At 34.4% G+C, this 18,638-nt stretch overlaps 1 protein-coding gene across 5 annotated transcripts in view; it reads left to right on the top strand.

The window, feature by feature from the left end:
- Far1 (fatty acyl-CoA reductase 1) overlaps positions 1 to 18,257 on the top strand; it is a 54,198-nt gene extending 35,941 nt beyond the window's left edge. For all 5 annotated transcript variants that reach the window (XM_027410125.2, XM_027410126.2, XM_035442270.1 and 2 more), the window contains 8 exons: positions 949 to 1,126; positions 2,056 to 2,100; positions 2,210 to 2,328; positions 2,867 to 2,934; positions 4,558 to 4,729; positions 12,155 to 12,284; positions 13,113 to 13,240; positions 14,896 to 18,257. In XM_027410125.2, coding sequence (XP_027265926.1) covers positions 949 to 1,126; positions 2,056 to 2,100; positions 2,210 to 2,328; positions 2,867 to 2,934; positions 4,558 to 4,729; positions 12,155 to 12,284; positions 13,113 to 13,240; positions 14,896 to 15,058 — 1,003 coding nt within the window. In that variant the 3' untranslated portion in view covers positions 15,059 to 18,257. The remainder of the gene's footprint in view (positions 1 to 948; positions 1,127 to 2,055; positions 2,101 to 2,209; positions 2,329 to 2,866; positions 2,935 to 4,557; positions 4,730 to 12,154; positions 12,285 to 13,112; positions 13,241 to 14,895) is intronic.
- Positions 18,258 to 18,638: the final 381 nt, after the last annotated feature.

The raw sequence follows: 18,638 nt of genomic DNA, 5'->3' as shown, positions 1-18,638 counted from the left end.
TTAGTGACATAAAGGACAAGTATGGAAAACAAGGACTTAGCACCTTAGAGAAAAATGAGGAAAGACTGTTGACATCACCTGTTTCGTCATGGTCCTTTTATAAGTGATTTTCAGAGATGCTGAGGTCATTAAAGAGATGACTGCATCGAAGGTTGTTAATTGAATTTTTATAACCTGCTTCAATTTTTATTATTAATCCTAGTATTTGCTAATATCACTTGAGGATATACAATCCCAGTGGTTCATCTTAAATATTTAGATTATTAGACCTTTTATATTAAATGTAAATATATGTGAATAGCAGATGTGTATATTTAACCTTTTACTCTATTAAATTGTAATACACAGATATGTAATTTCTAATGAAACATTTGGGACCTGATAGATTTTGGAATTTATTTGGACTTTGGAAAGGAACTCTGATTTAAGTACTAAGTGATAGTGAATTACTTCATTTTGGTTTTTAGTAGCATCCTGATCAAAGACATGAAATATTGAATGTTTAAGTTGAATAATACTTTCTAAAGACCATTAATTGGTTTATGTCAGTTAAGTTTACTATCTCACATATGATTTATGAAAGGACTATTGGTCCTTATTTGATATTGGAGTTGCAGGTAGTAGACCTGTGATTCATATTTAAAGACACTACCTATTTTTTCCCTGTTAGTAAAAGTTATTGTGAAAACTTGATGTGGTGGCACATATCTTTAATCCCAGCACTTAGGAGGTAGAGGCAAGTGAATTTGTGAGTTCAAGGTGAGCCTGGTCTACAGAACAAGTTCTGGGACAGCCAGGGCTATACAGAGAAATCCTGTCTCAAGAAACCAAGAAAAGAAAAGAGTTATTGTAAGAGCAACAGATAGGTTTGAGCAAAGTTGAATTAAGTTGGTTTTCATCTATGATAAAGTATTTGGAATTTTTTAATGTAATTTCTTTGTTTGCCAGATGGATGGATGATGGCCTAGTAAATGATATCACACCAAAATTGATAGGCGACAGACCTAATACCTACATATACACCAAGGCATTGGCAGAATATGTTGTACAACAAGAAGGAGCAAAGCTAAATGTTGCCATTGTAAGGCCATCTATTGTTGGTGCCAGTTGGAAAGAACCTTTTCCAGTAAGCTCTTTAAAATTGTTAAATAATTGGGATTCAGAGTTTTAAGTTATAACTGTATAAAGAGATGGGATATGACTTAAGAGCTGAATGTGCTTTTCCATGGTAGAGCTGGTAAACATAGGAAGAGGTAGTATTACCTCTTCTATCTCTTAGGTTCTTCTGAGTGTATGGAATGTAGATTATCAGTTTTAAATTCTAATTGAAAATCAAATTGAAAGTTCTTACACTGTGTTTTCAGTAAAGGAGACCGTGATTTCATCTGTTGATTGCCAAAGCAAGTGAAGTATATCTTTCCATATGTAGATTATAAAGCTAAAGAAAAGTACAAGAGATTTCTTTGGTAATTTGCTACTAAACAGGAAAAAAAAAAAAAAAGGTGTTAGGATACTTTTAAATCCTCAGAATAAGAGAAGGTAGAAACAAAAGCCGGAAAGTAAGCTGATTCAGGAAAAAAATAAAAAACAAAAAAACAAACAAACAAACAACACAAACCTGACAGGGTCTGTATAAATAACAGTGATAGCCTGTCCTTTGTCGTTTTGATAATTATTCTGTTTTCTTCTGATTTACTTACTAAGATTGAGGAACACATATTATTTTCTCTTACTCAAGATACTGCATTAATAAGTAGTATAAAATCAAAGTCTTAATTTAGGAAAAGCTACAGAAAGTATACACTGTTTTTTTTCCCTTTGCAGAGATTTAGCAGAGCTAGGTAATACTTTAAAAATACTTTGATTTAGTCATTTGTGACCCCAGAGGAAACTTTTGGGACATTTTTGGGGACTAAGACCAGTATGCCTCATGGAATGTAGATCTTTCTTAGGCTTTGGAGAAAATTACAAAGTGTGTTTGGAGTTAGCACTTTCAAATAATCTACTTCAATGATAGTTTTAACCTCTTCTTTTTTCTTCCATTTTTGGCATTAGGGATGGATTGATAACTTTAATGGACCAAGTGGTCTCTTCATTGCGGTAAATAAACTTTTTGATTTACTTGTTTTATAAAGTTTCCTGTATCTATTACATATGTATACACATTTCAGCTATGTATCTGAAGGTGTTGTTTTTAATTTCAAAAAAGGCAGGGAAAGGAATTCTTCGAACAATGCGTGCCTCCAACAATGCCCTTGCAGATCTTGTTCCTGTAGATGTAGTTGTCAACACGAGCCTTGCTGCAGCCTGGTATTCCGGAGTTAATAGGTATATGATGCAACAATGTTGCTTATTAACTGTGGTGACTGAGAGGGAAAAGGAGCTTTTAATCTTAATCCCTTAGTCCTGATTGTGCCATATTAGTAAAGTGTCCTATTAGGATATAGGTAATAGCATGGTCTGTACAGTAGAGGCAGTAACATGTGGAGCCATCAGTGGTAATAAAGAAATAATGTATTTTTAGATTTACAGGTTTGTTAGGAACTAAAGGGGGGGGGCGTCCTAAACAATGATTTAAACCAAACTAAAATAGTATAAACTTGAGTTGAAATTCATAAGAGATGCTTTTTGTATGTCAACCATGGCATACTAGAGCAGCTGTAATAATCTCTGAGCATCCTTTTATGGTAATAGTAGTATTTGTAACTAAAGCCTAAACATTTAAGAAATAATCCCTTAGAGGTGCTTTTTATATAATATAGAAAAGGTACCCAGTGTCATCATGTCTTCCTACTTTGATAGTACATAAGATTTAGACACTTTTGACTTCTCTTATGTTTTTTTGCTTTCATCTTTTTCTTTTCAGACCAAGAAACATCATGGTGTATAATTGCACAACAGGCAGCACTAATCCTTTCCACTGGGGGGAAGTTGGTATGATTTTATCTATGTTTTTGAATGTTAGAACATAAAGCATTCATTGAATTTTTAATGGGGCATTAGGACCACTGATTTACAAAGTTATTCTTATTTTAGTTGCTGTTTGAGAATTACTACCAATCCTGCCTTGTGGCTCACCTTTAAAGTTTCACAATATAAGAATAGCCTGATGTATGTCTCCACTCACCTAGTGAGACCCTCGCTGTTCTCTTGTCATCTGTAACACCCTCATAAAATACCTGTGACTTGGGGGTAGTTCTTTTTCTAACTATTGAGTACACTCAGGCCTGATGTTGTCAGTCTGTAGATAATATTTACACCTCTAAGAGTAGGTGTATCAGTTGGTTCCCAGAGTTGTAAGTGAAGGAGTTAGGAAGTAGGATACATTTTGCCAGAATACATTCTAAAGTCAAAGATCTATAGCAGGTAGTACATTTGTTCTAAAACAGGCTGGTATAATTTGAAGACTATTGAAAGCAAACTCATTTTAAATTGAGTCAGATATAAATATTTATGCCATTGCTTTTTATAATAGATCTATTTTATTTCTAATTGAATTTTTGCTATTCTAAATAATTTTTTAAAGTAAATTGGCTCTGGGAATAGTCTACCCCTTTCCTCACCCATCCACAAAGTCTGGCATTCTACCACTTCATTCCTAACCCTTATTTCTGTTTTGCTTTTTTTTTTTCTTTTTTTTTCTTCTTTTGAGATAAAGTCTCACTATGTAGGTTATTCTGGCCTGGAATTTGCAGTGTAGTTCAGGCTGGTGTCCAACTATCTATCCTCCTGCCTCAGCCTCCCAAGTGCTGGGATTATAGTCATGCATCACCACACCTAGCTACCTTAAAGTAATCTTACTTGACATTTGTATTAGGGTTTTTCTGTGACATTTGTATTTAAATTTAAAGACTCACTGCTGGAATATGAAAGAAGAAAAACTCTAGAGTGATTTCACAGTATTTTAAATCATGGTCCTTCAGGGATATCAAAGCATCTTAAGTGAGGGAGGTTTTATACTTTTGTTGTGCCGTACAGTTTTGTGAAAAATCAAATTCCATATTATTCTTCAGTGAATACCTCATTATATTTTTCCATTAAAATATTAACATAGAAGATACCAAGTTTGACTGTGTTGATGTTATATAACCTAAATAAACTACAGCAGAGGTTAATTTTGGGTTGTTGTAAGCTTGTATGCTATGTGTTAATTTGAGTAAATCATTCATAAGCAATGGATGATGATTTTCCTTTTCTTTTTTTAAGTAAGTACAGTAATAAGAATCTGGAAAGAGGAACAGAAAGAAAGAAGCTATCGTGAGAGGTGAAATATAGAGAGTGGCATTATAAACTGACCTAGGTAAAATATTAACAAGATTTTCAGGGTGAATTTTAGTAAAAATTCATTCATTTAATTGAAATACTGGCAGTTTTTAAACCACTTGGAATCAGCAGTCTAATGCCCATTTCTCTTAGCTGTGGAGAGTAGAAAAGCTTGTTTTTTAAATGAATGAACTCTGAATCTTTGGTAGAATATTTTGCATTGTAAAAACATTTTTTTTCAAAACTTCATTACATGGTTATTATCAAAGCTGTTACACAACTTTTCTTCCTCAGAATACCATGTAATTTCCACTTTCAAGAGGAATCCTCTCGAACAGGCCTTCAGACGGCCCAATGTAAATCTAACCTCCAATCACCTTTTATATCATTACTGGATTGCTGTAAGCCATAAGGCCCCAGCATTCCTGTATGATATCTACCTCAGGATGACTGGAAGAAGCCCAAGGTAATGGTGACTAGCTCTGTCTTATCTGTTCCTCTGACTGTTAAACAACCCATGCTTAACACTAAAATGCTATTAACTCTGTATCTGTTCATGCTTATGATAAGGCTTAATGGCCTTTGTGAATGAGAAGACTCTTGAATTTAAGACATTGTCAGAAAAGCAAAGGTAGTGCTGTAAGTCACTCTATTTATTCTAAAGTTTGGGTGATAAATTACTGTCATATATTGAATTCTAGGTCTAACTTTAGGTGCTTTTCTGAATAACAAATAATATTCAAAGTGCTTTAACGCTTATTTTTCCTACAGGAGATTGTATAAATCATTACTTCAAGATGAATCCTTTAAACCAAGTATTCAGGCACCCTTGTGTTAAGTTCTATTCCAACAACCTAATGCTCCATTATTGGAAGGGTGTCAAACATACAGTACCTGCATTATTGCTCGATCTTGCACTCAGGTTGACAGGTCAGAAACCGTGGTAAGAAGAATAGCAGTAATACACTATGTATTGGTAAGGTGGTGGAAGCTTGCTGGAGAGACATCATGTCGCTAGCATGAGCTTACCTTTAGAATTACTAACCTGATTAAACACAATCACAATCAAGATGCCAGGACATTACCTAGAAATTGGAGATGCTTGGACACCAAGAATGGATCTCATCTTATGGGGTCATTGATTCTCCAAACTCCCATAATAATAGGAAATGTCCTACCTCAGGATTGTCATTGTTATTATAAGCTGAAATTGAATCCCTTTCCCTCTCCCTTAAAAACCTAGGGGTGAGTTTTAACAAGGGATTCAGGGGAAAATATTTTACTTTAAAGTAGATGGTTCAGTTTCATATGAAAAATATAATATGCTTCTAGAAAATTACTTGAAATACCTTAGCTACCTATTCAGCTTATAATATAGTAATTACAGTTTTTGACTAATGTTCTAGTTTTAAAAAGTTGACAAACAAAAACTTTCTGTTTTCTCATAGTTAGTTCTAATATACTTTCTTTCTCCTTTCCTTTTTTTTTTTCATTGAAACCCTTCAAATAAAGTTCTCCTCCTACTGTCTTTACCACATAGTGTAATATACTACAAAATGTGTTTTTGTTTTTGTTTTTTAAACTACATTGGCACCTTTGATTGGCAAATTCAGAATTTGAGTATTTATGTACAAAGAAGATGATTCCAGGACTTTCATCAGCTGCTGAAAAAATAAAAGTGAGGTATTTGCCAGTTATAATATCTCAGGATCTGACTTAACCATAGGAAATTTTGGTAGATTGGATAGTTCAGGATGTTTATAACTATATATTCACTACTGAACTAAGAGGGAATGTTGAGTAGAACAACTTACAGAACAGACATTTCAATATTTCTGGAATGATTTGCAAATAGTTTTGCTATGTTGGCATTTTTTCATGCCTAAAAATCAGGTGAAATTAATGATTGATGGCAATGTATATTTATAGTAGTAAAGTTGCTATAAAATAGGGCAGAAATGACAAAATTGGTTCCAAAAAGTAAAATAGATTTTACCTATTATATTACCTTACAAAGAGGATGGGCTAATTCCCATTAGTGAAAAGTTAATTTTTATTAATTCCTTAAGAATTTCTTACAAGAAGTCAATATATTTTGACCATATTCACCCCCAACTTTCTGCACCCACTCTACCCCTCCCACTCTACCCCTCCTGACTTTATATTCTTTTTTAAAAAATAACCCACCGAATCTAATTTATGCTCTCTCTATGTAGAACGGGTGTGGGACCATCTACTGGCGCATGCTGGACTTACCTAGTGTCATATGCCTGAAGAAAACTGATTCTCATTTCACTGACTGCTGTCAACTATCAGTAATTTCTCAGCTAGGGGTGGGAACACATGAGATTCTCCCCCATCCCTGTTAGAATATTGACTGACTTTATCTTGTATAGGTCTGGTGAAGGCAACCATAGCTGGGAGCTCAATAAACTTAAAGGGAAAATACCAATAGTTACTAAGCAATACAAAGATGATACTGTGGTATATAGCAAGTCACCTTAGATTTAGTGATTAAAATAGTCATTATTTCATTGTCTTGTGCTGTTCTTTTTCTCTTGGGAATCAGGAATTTGCAGAGAAATCAGTTTGTGTGGTTTTTGTTTAAGACTTCTCATGCGATCAGATGGAGCTGAAAGAGCTGAAGTCTGATAGAGGATGTGGGGCTGGGTTAGCCAGGGGCAGGTATTACTGTCTCTGTCTCATCAGGATTACACTGTGTAGGATCTTTTTAAGGCCTAACGGTTGCCTCTAAGAATAACTTTTTTACATGGTAGCTGAAGTGGTAGAAGAAGTAAGATAGAAGCTAGAAATCCTGCACTATCACTTTAACTTTGTTTGTTCTTTGAGATAGAATCTCATGTAGCTCAGGCTGGCCTCAGATTGAAAGCCAGGATCATAGGTAAATGCCACCATGCCTGGCTTGCTTCTTTCAGTCACAAGCAAGTTACAAATCCTTTTAGATGTAAGGAAAGGGGGCGCTCTGGAGAGCAGTCAGACCCTAGAAATGAGCAAGTGAGAGGAATGGCTTTCAGCCATTTTTGTAAAAGTACAGTCTGACAGGTAACTTCTGGCCAAGAGAATTCACGTTCTTCTGCCTTGAGCAATGCAGCTAATTCTTTCCTCTATAAATCCCCATGGTATCAGCTGGAGAGTTTTGCCATTTAAATCTGATCCAGTTGCAGATAAGATTGTTTAGAAATGATATTGCAGTTGACACTCCTCATGAAAACCTATGAAACAAATCAAGTTAGCAGCTGCCCTATACTCTACATATGCTGAGAGAAGCATAAGATAATGGCTTCAAACTGTTGTCAAAAAGAGAGAAAATGGGGAGGCACACAGCAAACACTGTTCTATAACAGTTCTCAATTGCAGTCCAGGTATATGTTAACAGCTAGACTCATTTCTACACTGAGAATTCTCCATTCTTTTTTTCCATAAAAAATGGCACATGTAAGATTGAACAGCTTACTAATCCTGTTTCCTGCCCATAAAAAGTTAGACTCCAGGATGGGTCAGGAAACATTTCTTACTAACAGCTGTCTTGCAAACGTTTAGCCCTTATAAGCAATTGTTTCTGTTATTACCAGTCTGTTCTGCTGTTAAAAGAAGGAAAGCAGTCATAGACAGTTTATAAATAACATGATGTTTCAATAAAACTTTATTCACAAAACAGTAATAGAATGGATTCGGTCTGTGGGTTCTTGTGTTAAAGAGACATTTTCATTAGTATACTCTCCCTTTTTATATACATTCATGTGGCTAAAAATTAGGAGTTTTCATTGTGTCTTTCTTAAAGATAATGAGATCAGAGCCTATTTACAAATATCTGAGATAGGTCCTTCTTGGATCTCATTAGGTTGCTGTGTAACAGTAACTATAGATACTAAATCTTTGCCTCTTACAACCTGCCATCCAAACATTAGAGAATGTGATATATGTTTTTAGAATCTGGAGAGATTTGTGTTTATTTGGTCTTTCCATCTGAAAGATTCCATATTGAATAAGGTCATTCTAAAATCTTAAAGAATCTATATCTCTACCCTGCATTTGAGTTATGCTCAGAAACTATCTTTTTTCTCTTTTGTTTTCATTTATTAAATAGTTGATGTGATACAACCTAGAATCTCTGAATTCCAGATAAAAAATACCACTTTTTGAACATCTGTTACCATTCACAGATTTGGTAATAGCTTGACAGTAGGTTAGCATCTGTCTCCCACTGGCCTGTTGAGTCTGTTGCTGCTTTCTACTCTCCTAAGGGATGACCTATTGTCTTTTAATACATTCTTAGTAGACTGGTTAACTGGTGATTGCAAGGGTAGCTAGCATCAGTTGAGTGGTCCACTCAGCTTTTTTCTGTGCAGTGAATTATGCTGAATGCTTTTCAGTTCTGGAGGCACTGCAGCCATGCTTCCTCTGCCTATTACTGTTCTGCCATTATGAGCCTGTGACTCAGGACTTGCATACTATATATGTGTGAATGACTGACAGGCATGTGCTGCCATAAGAAATTACTTTTTAAAGAATTCCTGACTATCCTTTTACATTTCTCCAAATTTCAGTCAGACAGCTCACTTTCTAAGATCAGCTTTGTCTCCATTCAAGAAATCTTGACTAGATTAAATTTTAGGAATATAGGTTTGGTTTTTGTTATCTTTCATGTTATTGTAGCTTCAAGCTGTGTAAAGTGTTCTCTAATTTTCTTTTCATGACCCTTTCAGATTTCAGTAAATGATCTGAAAGGTCATTCTAGAGTCTGCCACCTAATTCTAAAATGCCACAAACCTCAGTTTTGTATTATTGCCAGTCCTTCCCAGTACTAAGATGTGTTACTCTGTTGCATGACAAATCACCATGTAACCGTAGTGTCTTAAAGCAAGTTTTTTTGTTTAAGTGTCACAACTTCAGTGAGTTAGGAATTCTAGAGAGGTTTGAATGAGTGGCTTTGGTTAAATTAAGTCTTTAACCTGTGGTCAGACAGGGACCAGGGCATGTAGACTAGAGAGAGTCATTAAGGGAAAAAAAAGGGTGCATGGTAGCTAGGCAGCTTTCTCTCTTCGTGTAGAATTAGACTCTTCATGTGTTGTCTGCATGTGGTCTAATTTGAGCTTCCTTGCAGCATGACAGCCTCAGGTCATTGGACAGCATGCAAGGTAACTGAAGTCTTCAAGGGTGAGAAGGCAAAGAGCAAGGCAGACTACTCTTAGCACCATTCTTGCCTAGCGTCTGAAGTCAACACCTCATTCTAATGGTTACAGATATCTTCCCCTTGTGATGTGAACTGTAAATTACCTTGTAGGATGGGAGGTAATAGTCTTACCTGTGTCAAAGTGGGAATAACCTGAGACCTCTGTAAAGTGTATAATAAAAAAGCAACAAAGAGTTGGGTATGGTGACTGTAATTTGAACACTCAGGAAGCTGAAACAGGAGGATTTCCACGAGTTTGAGGCCATCCTGGACTTCATAGTTCCATAGGCCCGCATAGAATGATTGAAACCCTGTCTCAAAACAAACAGACAAAAAACCAAAATTAAGTAAATAAAGGCAACAAGGGATCTAAAAGTTTACTTAGGTAATGTACACATTAACTAAAGTCTCACAGTTTATTCTTCAGATATTTTCCTAATCAAGAGTAAGTGAACATTATGTTACACCTTCTATAGACCCTAATGTAAGACGTCATTCTACATTCAACTAATGTTCAGTTCAGGAAGTCCAGTTTACTCATTTACATGATTTTGAGTGTCGATAAAATCGGACTTGCTATATATTTTGAAACAATTATGTTCTGTTTCTTAATACATAGATTCTTGGTTAACGGGGAGGCAAGGGTGAAATCATTATAAATTACTCTAGCATTACATCATTGTTACAAATAGCATATTTAAAAAGTTGCTTCATGTTTTTTGTTGTTCAGTTTAACTTCTCTGAACCTGACATTTTTCACCTAAGTGATTCTCACCTGGGGACATTTGACAATATTTGGAGTTGATCATCACAGCCCCCAGTATGCTAAGGCAATGGATGCTGCTAAGTATCTTAGTACATAGGTACTTTTATTTTTGATAGATAAGGTTAAGAAACCCTAGATTAAATGACCATTATGATCTGGCCTTACTGTAAATTGTGATTATATTTTAGAAGTTGTCATAGTAAAGAATAAATACATCCTCAGCAGGTACCAGACAGTATAGTTGCAAGCACTAACTATGACATGTTGAACCAGAGTGATGGTACAGTTTAAGTGTACTTTACCTTCCTAATAATATTGTTTGTAAATTTCTCATGTATATGAGTTTTTCAGCTCTTCCAGCCTCTTTGCTCTGTTTTGTTTTTTGTTTGTTTGTTTGTTTTGGAGACAGGATTGAGTTGTAAACTAGTCTTGCTCCACATTCATGGTAGTTCTCTGGCCTCACTCTCCCAAGCATGCATGAGCTACTTTACCTGGCCTCTCTCAGTTTTTTGTCTTAATAAGAAATATTCTTTGAATGGCTGAATCAAGGGTTGATTTTATGGCAACTATCATCACTTGGCTGAATCTACACATGAGATTAGGCAAGAATGTACAGTTCAGGAATTAGGAAGAAAAATATTTTAGTAAAATGCTAATTGGAAAATGGTGTGAACTATGCATGTTTGGGATGAAATTAATGTATATGATTGTTCTAGATTTGTTATATCTGTAAACAAAAATATTTTTCAGAAATATCTTGTTCATTAAAGCAACTTTCCCTAAGTTTTATCTACTTATTTTTTAAAATCTATTTCTAGATACAGCTTTGGATGCTTGATAATTCTTTACATGTTTAATGAAGAATTTATTTTAAAATTCTTTAGTGAATGAAATAGTTTTTCTTAACATTGTCCATATTGCCTTGTTTCCTTCAAGTATTGTATTCAGGGTTTCTTTCTAAATGTGTTGAATGTTATCACAGTTTCTTGGCTAATGATACTGCTTTTATTTTTTTCATTATTTCTTATATTCTGATTTTCTGCCATGTCTCCCATTTGTAAAGCTGCTAATTTGAGGTCTTTCTAAATTTCATATACTTTGAGCTAATCCTAGTTGTGGGAATGTAAATGGATTTCTTATGTTTCTTCATGAATTATTTCTTTGATTTTTTTTGGTGTATATTTGATTCAGAAAGCTCTTAATTACTACATGGATTAGTGCTTTGATATCAATGACTTATGCAAGTGATAATAAATAAAATCTCAAATATGATTAAAGTTCTAATGCCCTTTAAAAAGAAACAAAGAACTCTTATACTGTTTTGTTTCTCCAAGGAAGAGCATGGGTGAGGCCTGAGGAGTTGCATATTTCAGAAAGTTCTTGGCATTAGTCATTGATTTCATAACACATCCAGATAATGAGGAGTGGTGCCAATCACTGTTGAAGAGAAAGTTCTTGTGTTTTTCTAATAGAGTTGACTAAATGGCAAAGGAATATTTCTGTATATATGCTTCAGTGATGCTGAAGTTCTGGGATTATAACGTAGTTGTAGAATCTGTGTTAAGGATTTTCACTCAGGACAGGTTAGCTAAAAAGCAAAGGGAGACTAAACTGAATCCTTTTGCCTAGTGTGATACATAGAAAATTTGAATTTAAACTTTAGTATTACATATCCTTTGAAAATTAATTCTTTGTCAGCAGAAGTTTGTGCAGTTGATAGTAAATTTACTTTGCTGCTACTTCCAATTTGTTTTTCCATTCTGTATTATAAATTGTTCTTCCCAAGATGCAGAAATATTCTGATTCTCTGCTGGTTTGGTACACTTACTGAATCAAAGTTGGGAGTGAGTGGTTGGGACCCTGGTGATTATGGGATTTTTTTTACCCAGTCTATATACTATATGAAACTCTTGATTTTTCTTGAAATACAGGATGATGAAAACAATCACTCGTCTTCACAAAGCCATGGTATTTCTTGAGTATTTCACAAGTAACTCTTGGGTTTGGAATACTGATAATGTCAATATGTTAATGAACCAGCTAAATCCTGAAGATAAAAAGGCAAGTATTTTCTGTTTGGGGTTAGAAAATATAACCAGTCAGCAGATTGAAATCTATGCATTTCCCACAACTGTCACACAAATTCGATCTAATTATTTTTTCCTCAGTATTTTAGTCTTTATTATTTATAGAGAGATACAATTTTCTTTGTCTCAGAATTGATAAAGTATTTGGGAATATCAAAAGCTTTTAGTACAATTGAGTTGTTAATTCGTTCTTCCCACAAAGTTAAGTTCAAAGAGATCTTTAACATCTTTATGGGTTTTATGTTCAGGATACCTTGTTTTCTCTGAATTTTTTTGGAAGGGAGCTCCAATTCCTTTTTTATATTGTATGCTCTTTGTCATTTCCCTCTGATGTTTGAAAGTTAAAGTGTATTCCTTCTGAAGTTACCTCAGATTTTTGTTTGTTTTGTTTTTTGAGGCTGTGTCTCATTATGTAGCCCCGGCTGTCCTGGAACTCACTATGTAGACCAAGCTGGCCTCAAACTCAGAGACTGGCTCCAAACTGGTGACTCTCCTGTCTACTGTTTGCTGGCATAATAGTGTGTGCCCTCATGCTCTGCTTGATTTTTCTTGATGTCAGAGTTCTCTAGGAAGATTAATGTTTGCTGTAGAAAATATACAGGAAGAGTGGGGAGGTTGAAATGGAAAGGAACTTGAAATGTATGTCAATTCCTTTGTAAAGTAGTAAAGAACACAGATTTATGTTAACACTATATTGAAGTGTTTTGTAATTATTTCATTTGAGATTGCACTTCAGATAACTGAATTTTTTGACGAATTACAAAAAAATTGGCAAAGTAATAACTTTTTTTTCTTACCATAGACCTTTAATATTGATGTACGGCAGTTACATTGGGCAGAATATATAGAGAACTACTGCATGGGGACTAAAAAATATGTATTGAATGAAGAGATGTCTGGTCTCCCTGCAGCTAGAAAGCATCTAAACAAGTAAGTCGGGTTTGGTACACATTTTCTCTTCCTTACGAAATATTGCACAGTTTGCTTTGGTGAAATAGTATTCTGAATAAAATGATATATTTAAGGATAATGCTTACCTTTGTGTTTGTAACTATGTGATATTTATTTAAGACTGTTAAAGGACTAGAGAGGTGGCTCAGTGGTTAAGAGCACTGGCTGCTTTTCCAGGAGAATAGAGATTGATTCCCAGCTTGCTTGGTGGATCACAACTATCACTCCAGTTCTGGAGGATCCCACCCACACCATCTTCTGACTTCTGTAGGCTCCAGGTATACATGTGGTACCTAGACATACATGCAGGCAAAATATCCAAACACATGAGTAAATGAAGATTATAAAAACTTACTGTCTTCATTTATATGTATTCCTGTGTATGAACTTGGGGTAAAGTTTAATTTTGAAAATCACTATTTATTTACCTTAAATTTATATTGAAAAATAAAAGTATTAGCAGAAACCGAGACTATTGTTTGAACCAAAAGTTACTTATATAGCTTTTATTTTTTAAACTTATAGCACATAGTAATGGTATTCTTAGTTTCTTAGTAGAAGTAGTACATGCTGTTTTAAAACATAATAAAACATAATAAACTCAGAAAACAGAGGAGTCAAAATCAGCTGTAGTCCTATCATTCAGAGTTTAAGTCCTTCTAAGGATCATTTTATTATAGTATTTTTTGTGTGTGATTTCTAAGATTCATACTGTTCATTTGCCAAGATCATAGCTCTATGGAGCATGCACAGTACCAGTTTTATTGATGAGGAAACAGGTTTGCATATTTTGCTAACTGTAAGGAAACTACAATGTAGATGTTTTGACTGTTTAAAGCCATTGTCTCTGCTTCTACACCTTTGTTGCTGCTGTACTACAGCCATGTCTTAGACTGCATGATTAACATATTGGAATTTATAATAGTATCTATCTGAAGGATTAAATTTCTTCATACAACCATCAAAAGTCATAAAAAATATTGAGAAACAAGAGCTTGCTGATCTTTGAAAGCAGAAAGGTTCTTTATGGAGCTAATGCTTTCTTTTATTCTAAGATGAGGATTTGTCAGTTGACATTTGAGTTTTGGGACTGTTAGCTATCAGCAACATTTTTAGATTTAGATAGCAGCTCTAGAAACTCAGACATGTATCTATTTTACTTTTGTCTGTCTCCCTCCCTCCCTCTTTCTTTATTTCTGACAGGGTCTCATTCTGTAGCCCAGGCTGATCTCAAACTTAGTATCTTCCTTCTCAGATTCAGCTTCCCAAGTGCTAGGATCACCATGCTTGGCTTAACCTACAGTTTGTTGATGTCTGCCACAGGAATGGGTACACAGGGATGCTCTGTTTAATTGCTGCTTACTAAGTCTGTAGTCCAGGTCCACTGATATGAAGAGACTTTGCTGTACTCCCTGTTGTTAGAGTAATGCATTGGTGTGTTACTGTTCAGGTGCAGGCAGGCATGTTTGAATTATGCTAACTTGAACTTAATAACTTTTAGTTTAGCTTTTAAATGTTGAAAGTTAAAAGAATTGCTTAGAACTTTGATTAAAATTGTAACTATTAGTTAGCTGCTATCCAAAAATAATTTTATCCTAGAAAATATTTAGTGTGTCTCTTGATTTGCTTTTCAGATTGCGGAATATCCGTTATGGTTTCAATACCATTCTTGTGATTCTTATCTGGCGCATTTTTATTGCAAGATCACAAATGGCAAGAAACATCTGGTACTTTGTGGTTAGTCTGTGTTACAAATTTCTGTCATACTTCCGAGCATCCAGCACTATGAGATACTGAAGACCAAGAATTTAGCATTAGAACATCTATGCATATGGTGATCTAAATGCACAAATATAAAATGTACCTAAGTCATCTCACCTTTTGTTAAGACATTAAACCATCTTAAGTTGGAGCGTGGAGTAAATTATGGTCCATTTTATGTAACATTTTAATGTCTATGCTCAAAATCAAGTGAACACACTGTGGTATGCCAGCTCAGATCTGCAATAGCCACTCAAACTATGACTTAACATTTTGATCCTTGCAATTCAGAGGGTAGGAAGAGGGCAGAAGTGGGACTATGGGAATATTGACCAGTATAACTGTGCAGTTCTGGAACATACTAATTAAAACATGCCTTAAAATGCAGTCCTACTATTCAGTGCAACGGGAAGTGTGCAGACAGGAGGCCTAGCTAAATTAGTTAAGTATCTGATTTGATTTTTCAATGTTGGATTTCTTTTTCTTTAATCAGATGAAAGGTGGGTTTTAGTTTTGTTAAGACCATAGCCATGTATTTTTGATTCCTATAAGTTACAGGTGGTATCAAATGTAAAGACATGTTCTAATTTTCTTTCTGATTAAATGTGTGTTACCTATCATTTTTCCTGCAAGTGATCAGTTGGCTCTTATGATTAGAAGGCCAAATATTATTCTAAAGACACTAATAGATCTACATGAATTTGAGAATCTGTATCAGTATATGCTCTGTGCATTTGAAGCAAAGTGAAAACATGCACAGTAAACTGCATTAGTATCAAAAGAATAGGAAAACATTTTTCTAGTCTATGTTTTGATCAAATGGAACTCTGGGGAGATGTGTTTTCATTTTGAAGAGGATTTCTTAAGACTTGATTGGAGGTGGGATTGGGGACGGATTCATCATATGTGTTCTCTCCTCCCTTATAAATTTTCTCACGGGAGTTACCCCGTCTGAACATGCATTATTATGAAGGAATGTAGTTGCAGCTTTTAACATTAAGAAAATGTCTTCATGTGTTTGCCAACACATACTAATTTTGACTTTGAAAGCTGAATTCCTTAAAAATAAATGATGCATAAGTATGTGTATAAAATTAAAATAAAAAATTTTACCATGTAAGTAGCAAACTTTTGAATATCAAGTCATCATTTCTTTGCATGTTGTTTTAGCTTTAGAAAGACATGCGTTATAGAAACAATAGCAAGAAAATTGATGTGTATTTATTGATACATTACAATTCCCTTTAAATCTTACTAGTTTGTTACTATTTTGTCATATATTTTCTTTAATGACTTGTTCAGCACAACACTGTTATAATTAAGCTGATCAAGTTGTACTACATTTAAATCATCAGCAATGTATCTTGAAAGTGCTCAAAGGGGTCAGTTCACACTGTACAAGAAATTAAATGTAACTTTACATTTTAATTTTTTGTCAATTGAAATGCAATATAGAAGAAGTTTATTTTGCTATTGTGGAAAAACAAAATGTAAAGGAAACCAACTTTTTCCATGCAGGTGTATAGTCTTGAAAAGAAAAAAAAAATGCTTCTGAATTGAAGCCAGACTTGGTGTAGTAAACTTTTAAACGTAATTTTAAAAGAAGTATGTATGTAAATATCTGTGTATTCTTTGGAATGATACTGAAGTTTCTGGTCTAGGACCATGCCTTGTGTAAGGTATGAGAGACCATGGTAGTGTGTGAAAATAGAATAAAATGATGCCTTTGATTTAAGGTGGCCCATATAATATACATTAAGTACTCTGTCTCCAAATACATTTCCATGATGTAATGAAAACACACTAACCTTTGTATGATTTTTATACATCTGCCAAATATACCTAGAATCTGGTGAATTGTCTTTGGGTCTCAGAAAAGAATCAGGTGCAATGTGGACGGGTCTGTAAAGTGAATTGGACGTGTGTCTTTTTGTTTTATTGCTCTTGTACTCTAATTTAAAGAAATGCTAACTAGGGTCATGCTAAGGTTATAAATTAATTTTGTGTGTTTAGAATTCTGTTGTCAAAAGAAAGATAATGAATAAATTATATTCATCCTGAAATTTACAATTTTGAAATTAGTATGGAGAGTAAAATTTGAGATTGTCAGTCCTCACCAAATATGCTTTGGATTCAAGTCATATTTGAAGAGTTTGGAAACATATTCTGTTTGTAATTTGCTAGACAGTATTTTTAGTTCTGATTATATTTTCCATACAGATTATTCATAGGACAACCTGTAAAATAAATTAATTCAACTCATTTGACAAAACTGTATTCTAAACCATTTGGGCTTTTCCCCTTGTCTTTCCTTCTCTGAACTCTGGCATACATGTTTGTACACTGTAATGTCATTGTAACCATTTAATTGCCTTGGCAGTGCTAATGTATCTTAAAGCTTAGTGCAGATAAGCATGACCTGGTTGTATGTTGTTTGACTTAAGGGTGGCATAGAATAAGCGTTCCTCCAGTCTGCCAGATGGAACTTGGAAGTGGAGGGGACTCTCCTCTCTCCCCTTTGTGCTTATCTGTAGGAACTGATTGGGAAATTTTGTTTTGTGTTTTGTTTGTTGTTTTAAGTGTAAACTGATAATCTTTTATAAGAAGTAAATAGAAGCATTGGGTGCCTTTGTTTGTAAACCAAAAAGTAATAAATGAATCCCTATATTTCTATTCTAGCATCTATTGTATTTTTACATTGTGGAAATCATCCATGAGTTAACATAGCTAAGTAGTTCTGAACATTTTATCATTCTCCCCGTCTTTTTATGTCTGAGTTGTTCACACAGTACTTTAGAGGAAGCATATAGGCAGAATAAATAAACAGTTAAAATATTTTTATATAGTAGTTAATGAGGCAGTTTTTTAATCTAAACAGAACCAGGAGACCACCAGCATGTTTCTAGCATAAATGATATCGTGTTAGTTGAGAGATTCTTCACCAGTGATCTGACTCATTTCCAGGATTCTTCATTTTCATAGAGATTCAGTGAAGCACTTGGGGGAGGCTGAGAGCACATCAGGATGGGGTCGGGGGGTAAATGGCTTTGTAGGCATGCCTTTCTAGGCAGACCTTCAGCTCTGCCTTGAAACCCTTTGCGCTGACTTGTTCTGCTTTGAGAAAAACATTCTAACTTTGCATGAAAAGGGTATATGCTGCGTAACTTACGACAGAAATGAGATTGTCTGTTTAAATAATATATGAAATATTTTAATAAAGAAAACTTGAGCAACATTGTTTGATGTGCTCCTTTTGCAAGTTGATAAGTCCAAAATGCATATACTTGGAAAAGCTCCAAGTGGTATACAAGTTTAATACATTTCCTGTTGGCTTGAGCTCTGAAGAAGAAAGCTCTCATTCTGTGTATGCTTGCTTTGGGCTGGAAACTATGTACTATATAAGACCTATGAAGATTTTTTTCCAAATCTATTATATAAACTTACTATTGAAATATTCTCAATATATTTATCTTAAGATAAATATGCTAATGACTTTGACATAGTAATATAATTTTATATGAATAAACCTTTTTAAAAAGGAAACATGCATGTAAACAGATAAATTAGGATAGTTTTATTTGAAATAGTCATCCAGGGAGAGCATGTATTTTATTTG

This window comes from Cricetulus griseus, chromosome 3, assembly GCF_003668045.3.
Source record: "Cricetulus griseus strain 17A/GY chromosome 3, alternate assembly CriGri-PICRH-1.0, whole genome shotgun sequence".
Lineage (NCBI taxonomy): Eukaryota > Metazoa > Chordata > Mammalia > Rodentia > Cricetidae > Cricetulus > Cricetulus griseus.
This window is presented reverse-complemented; position numbering and strand designations above follow the sequence as displayed.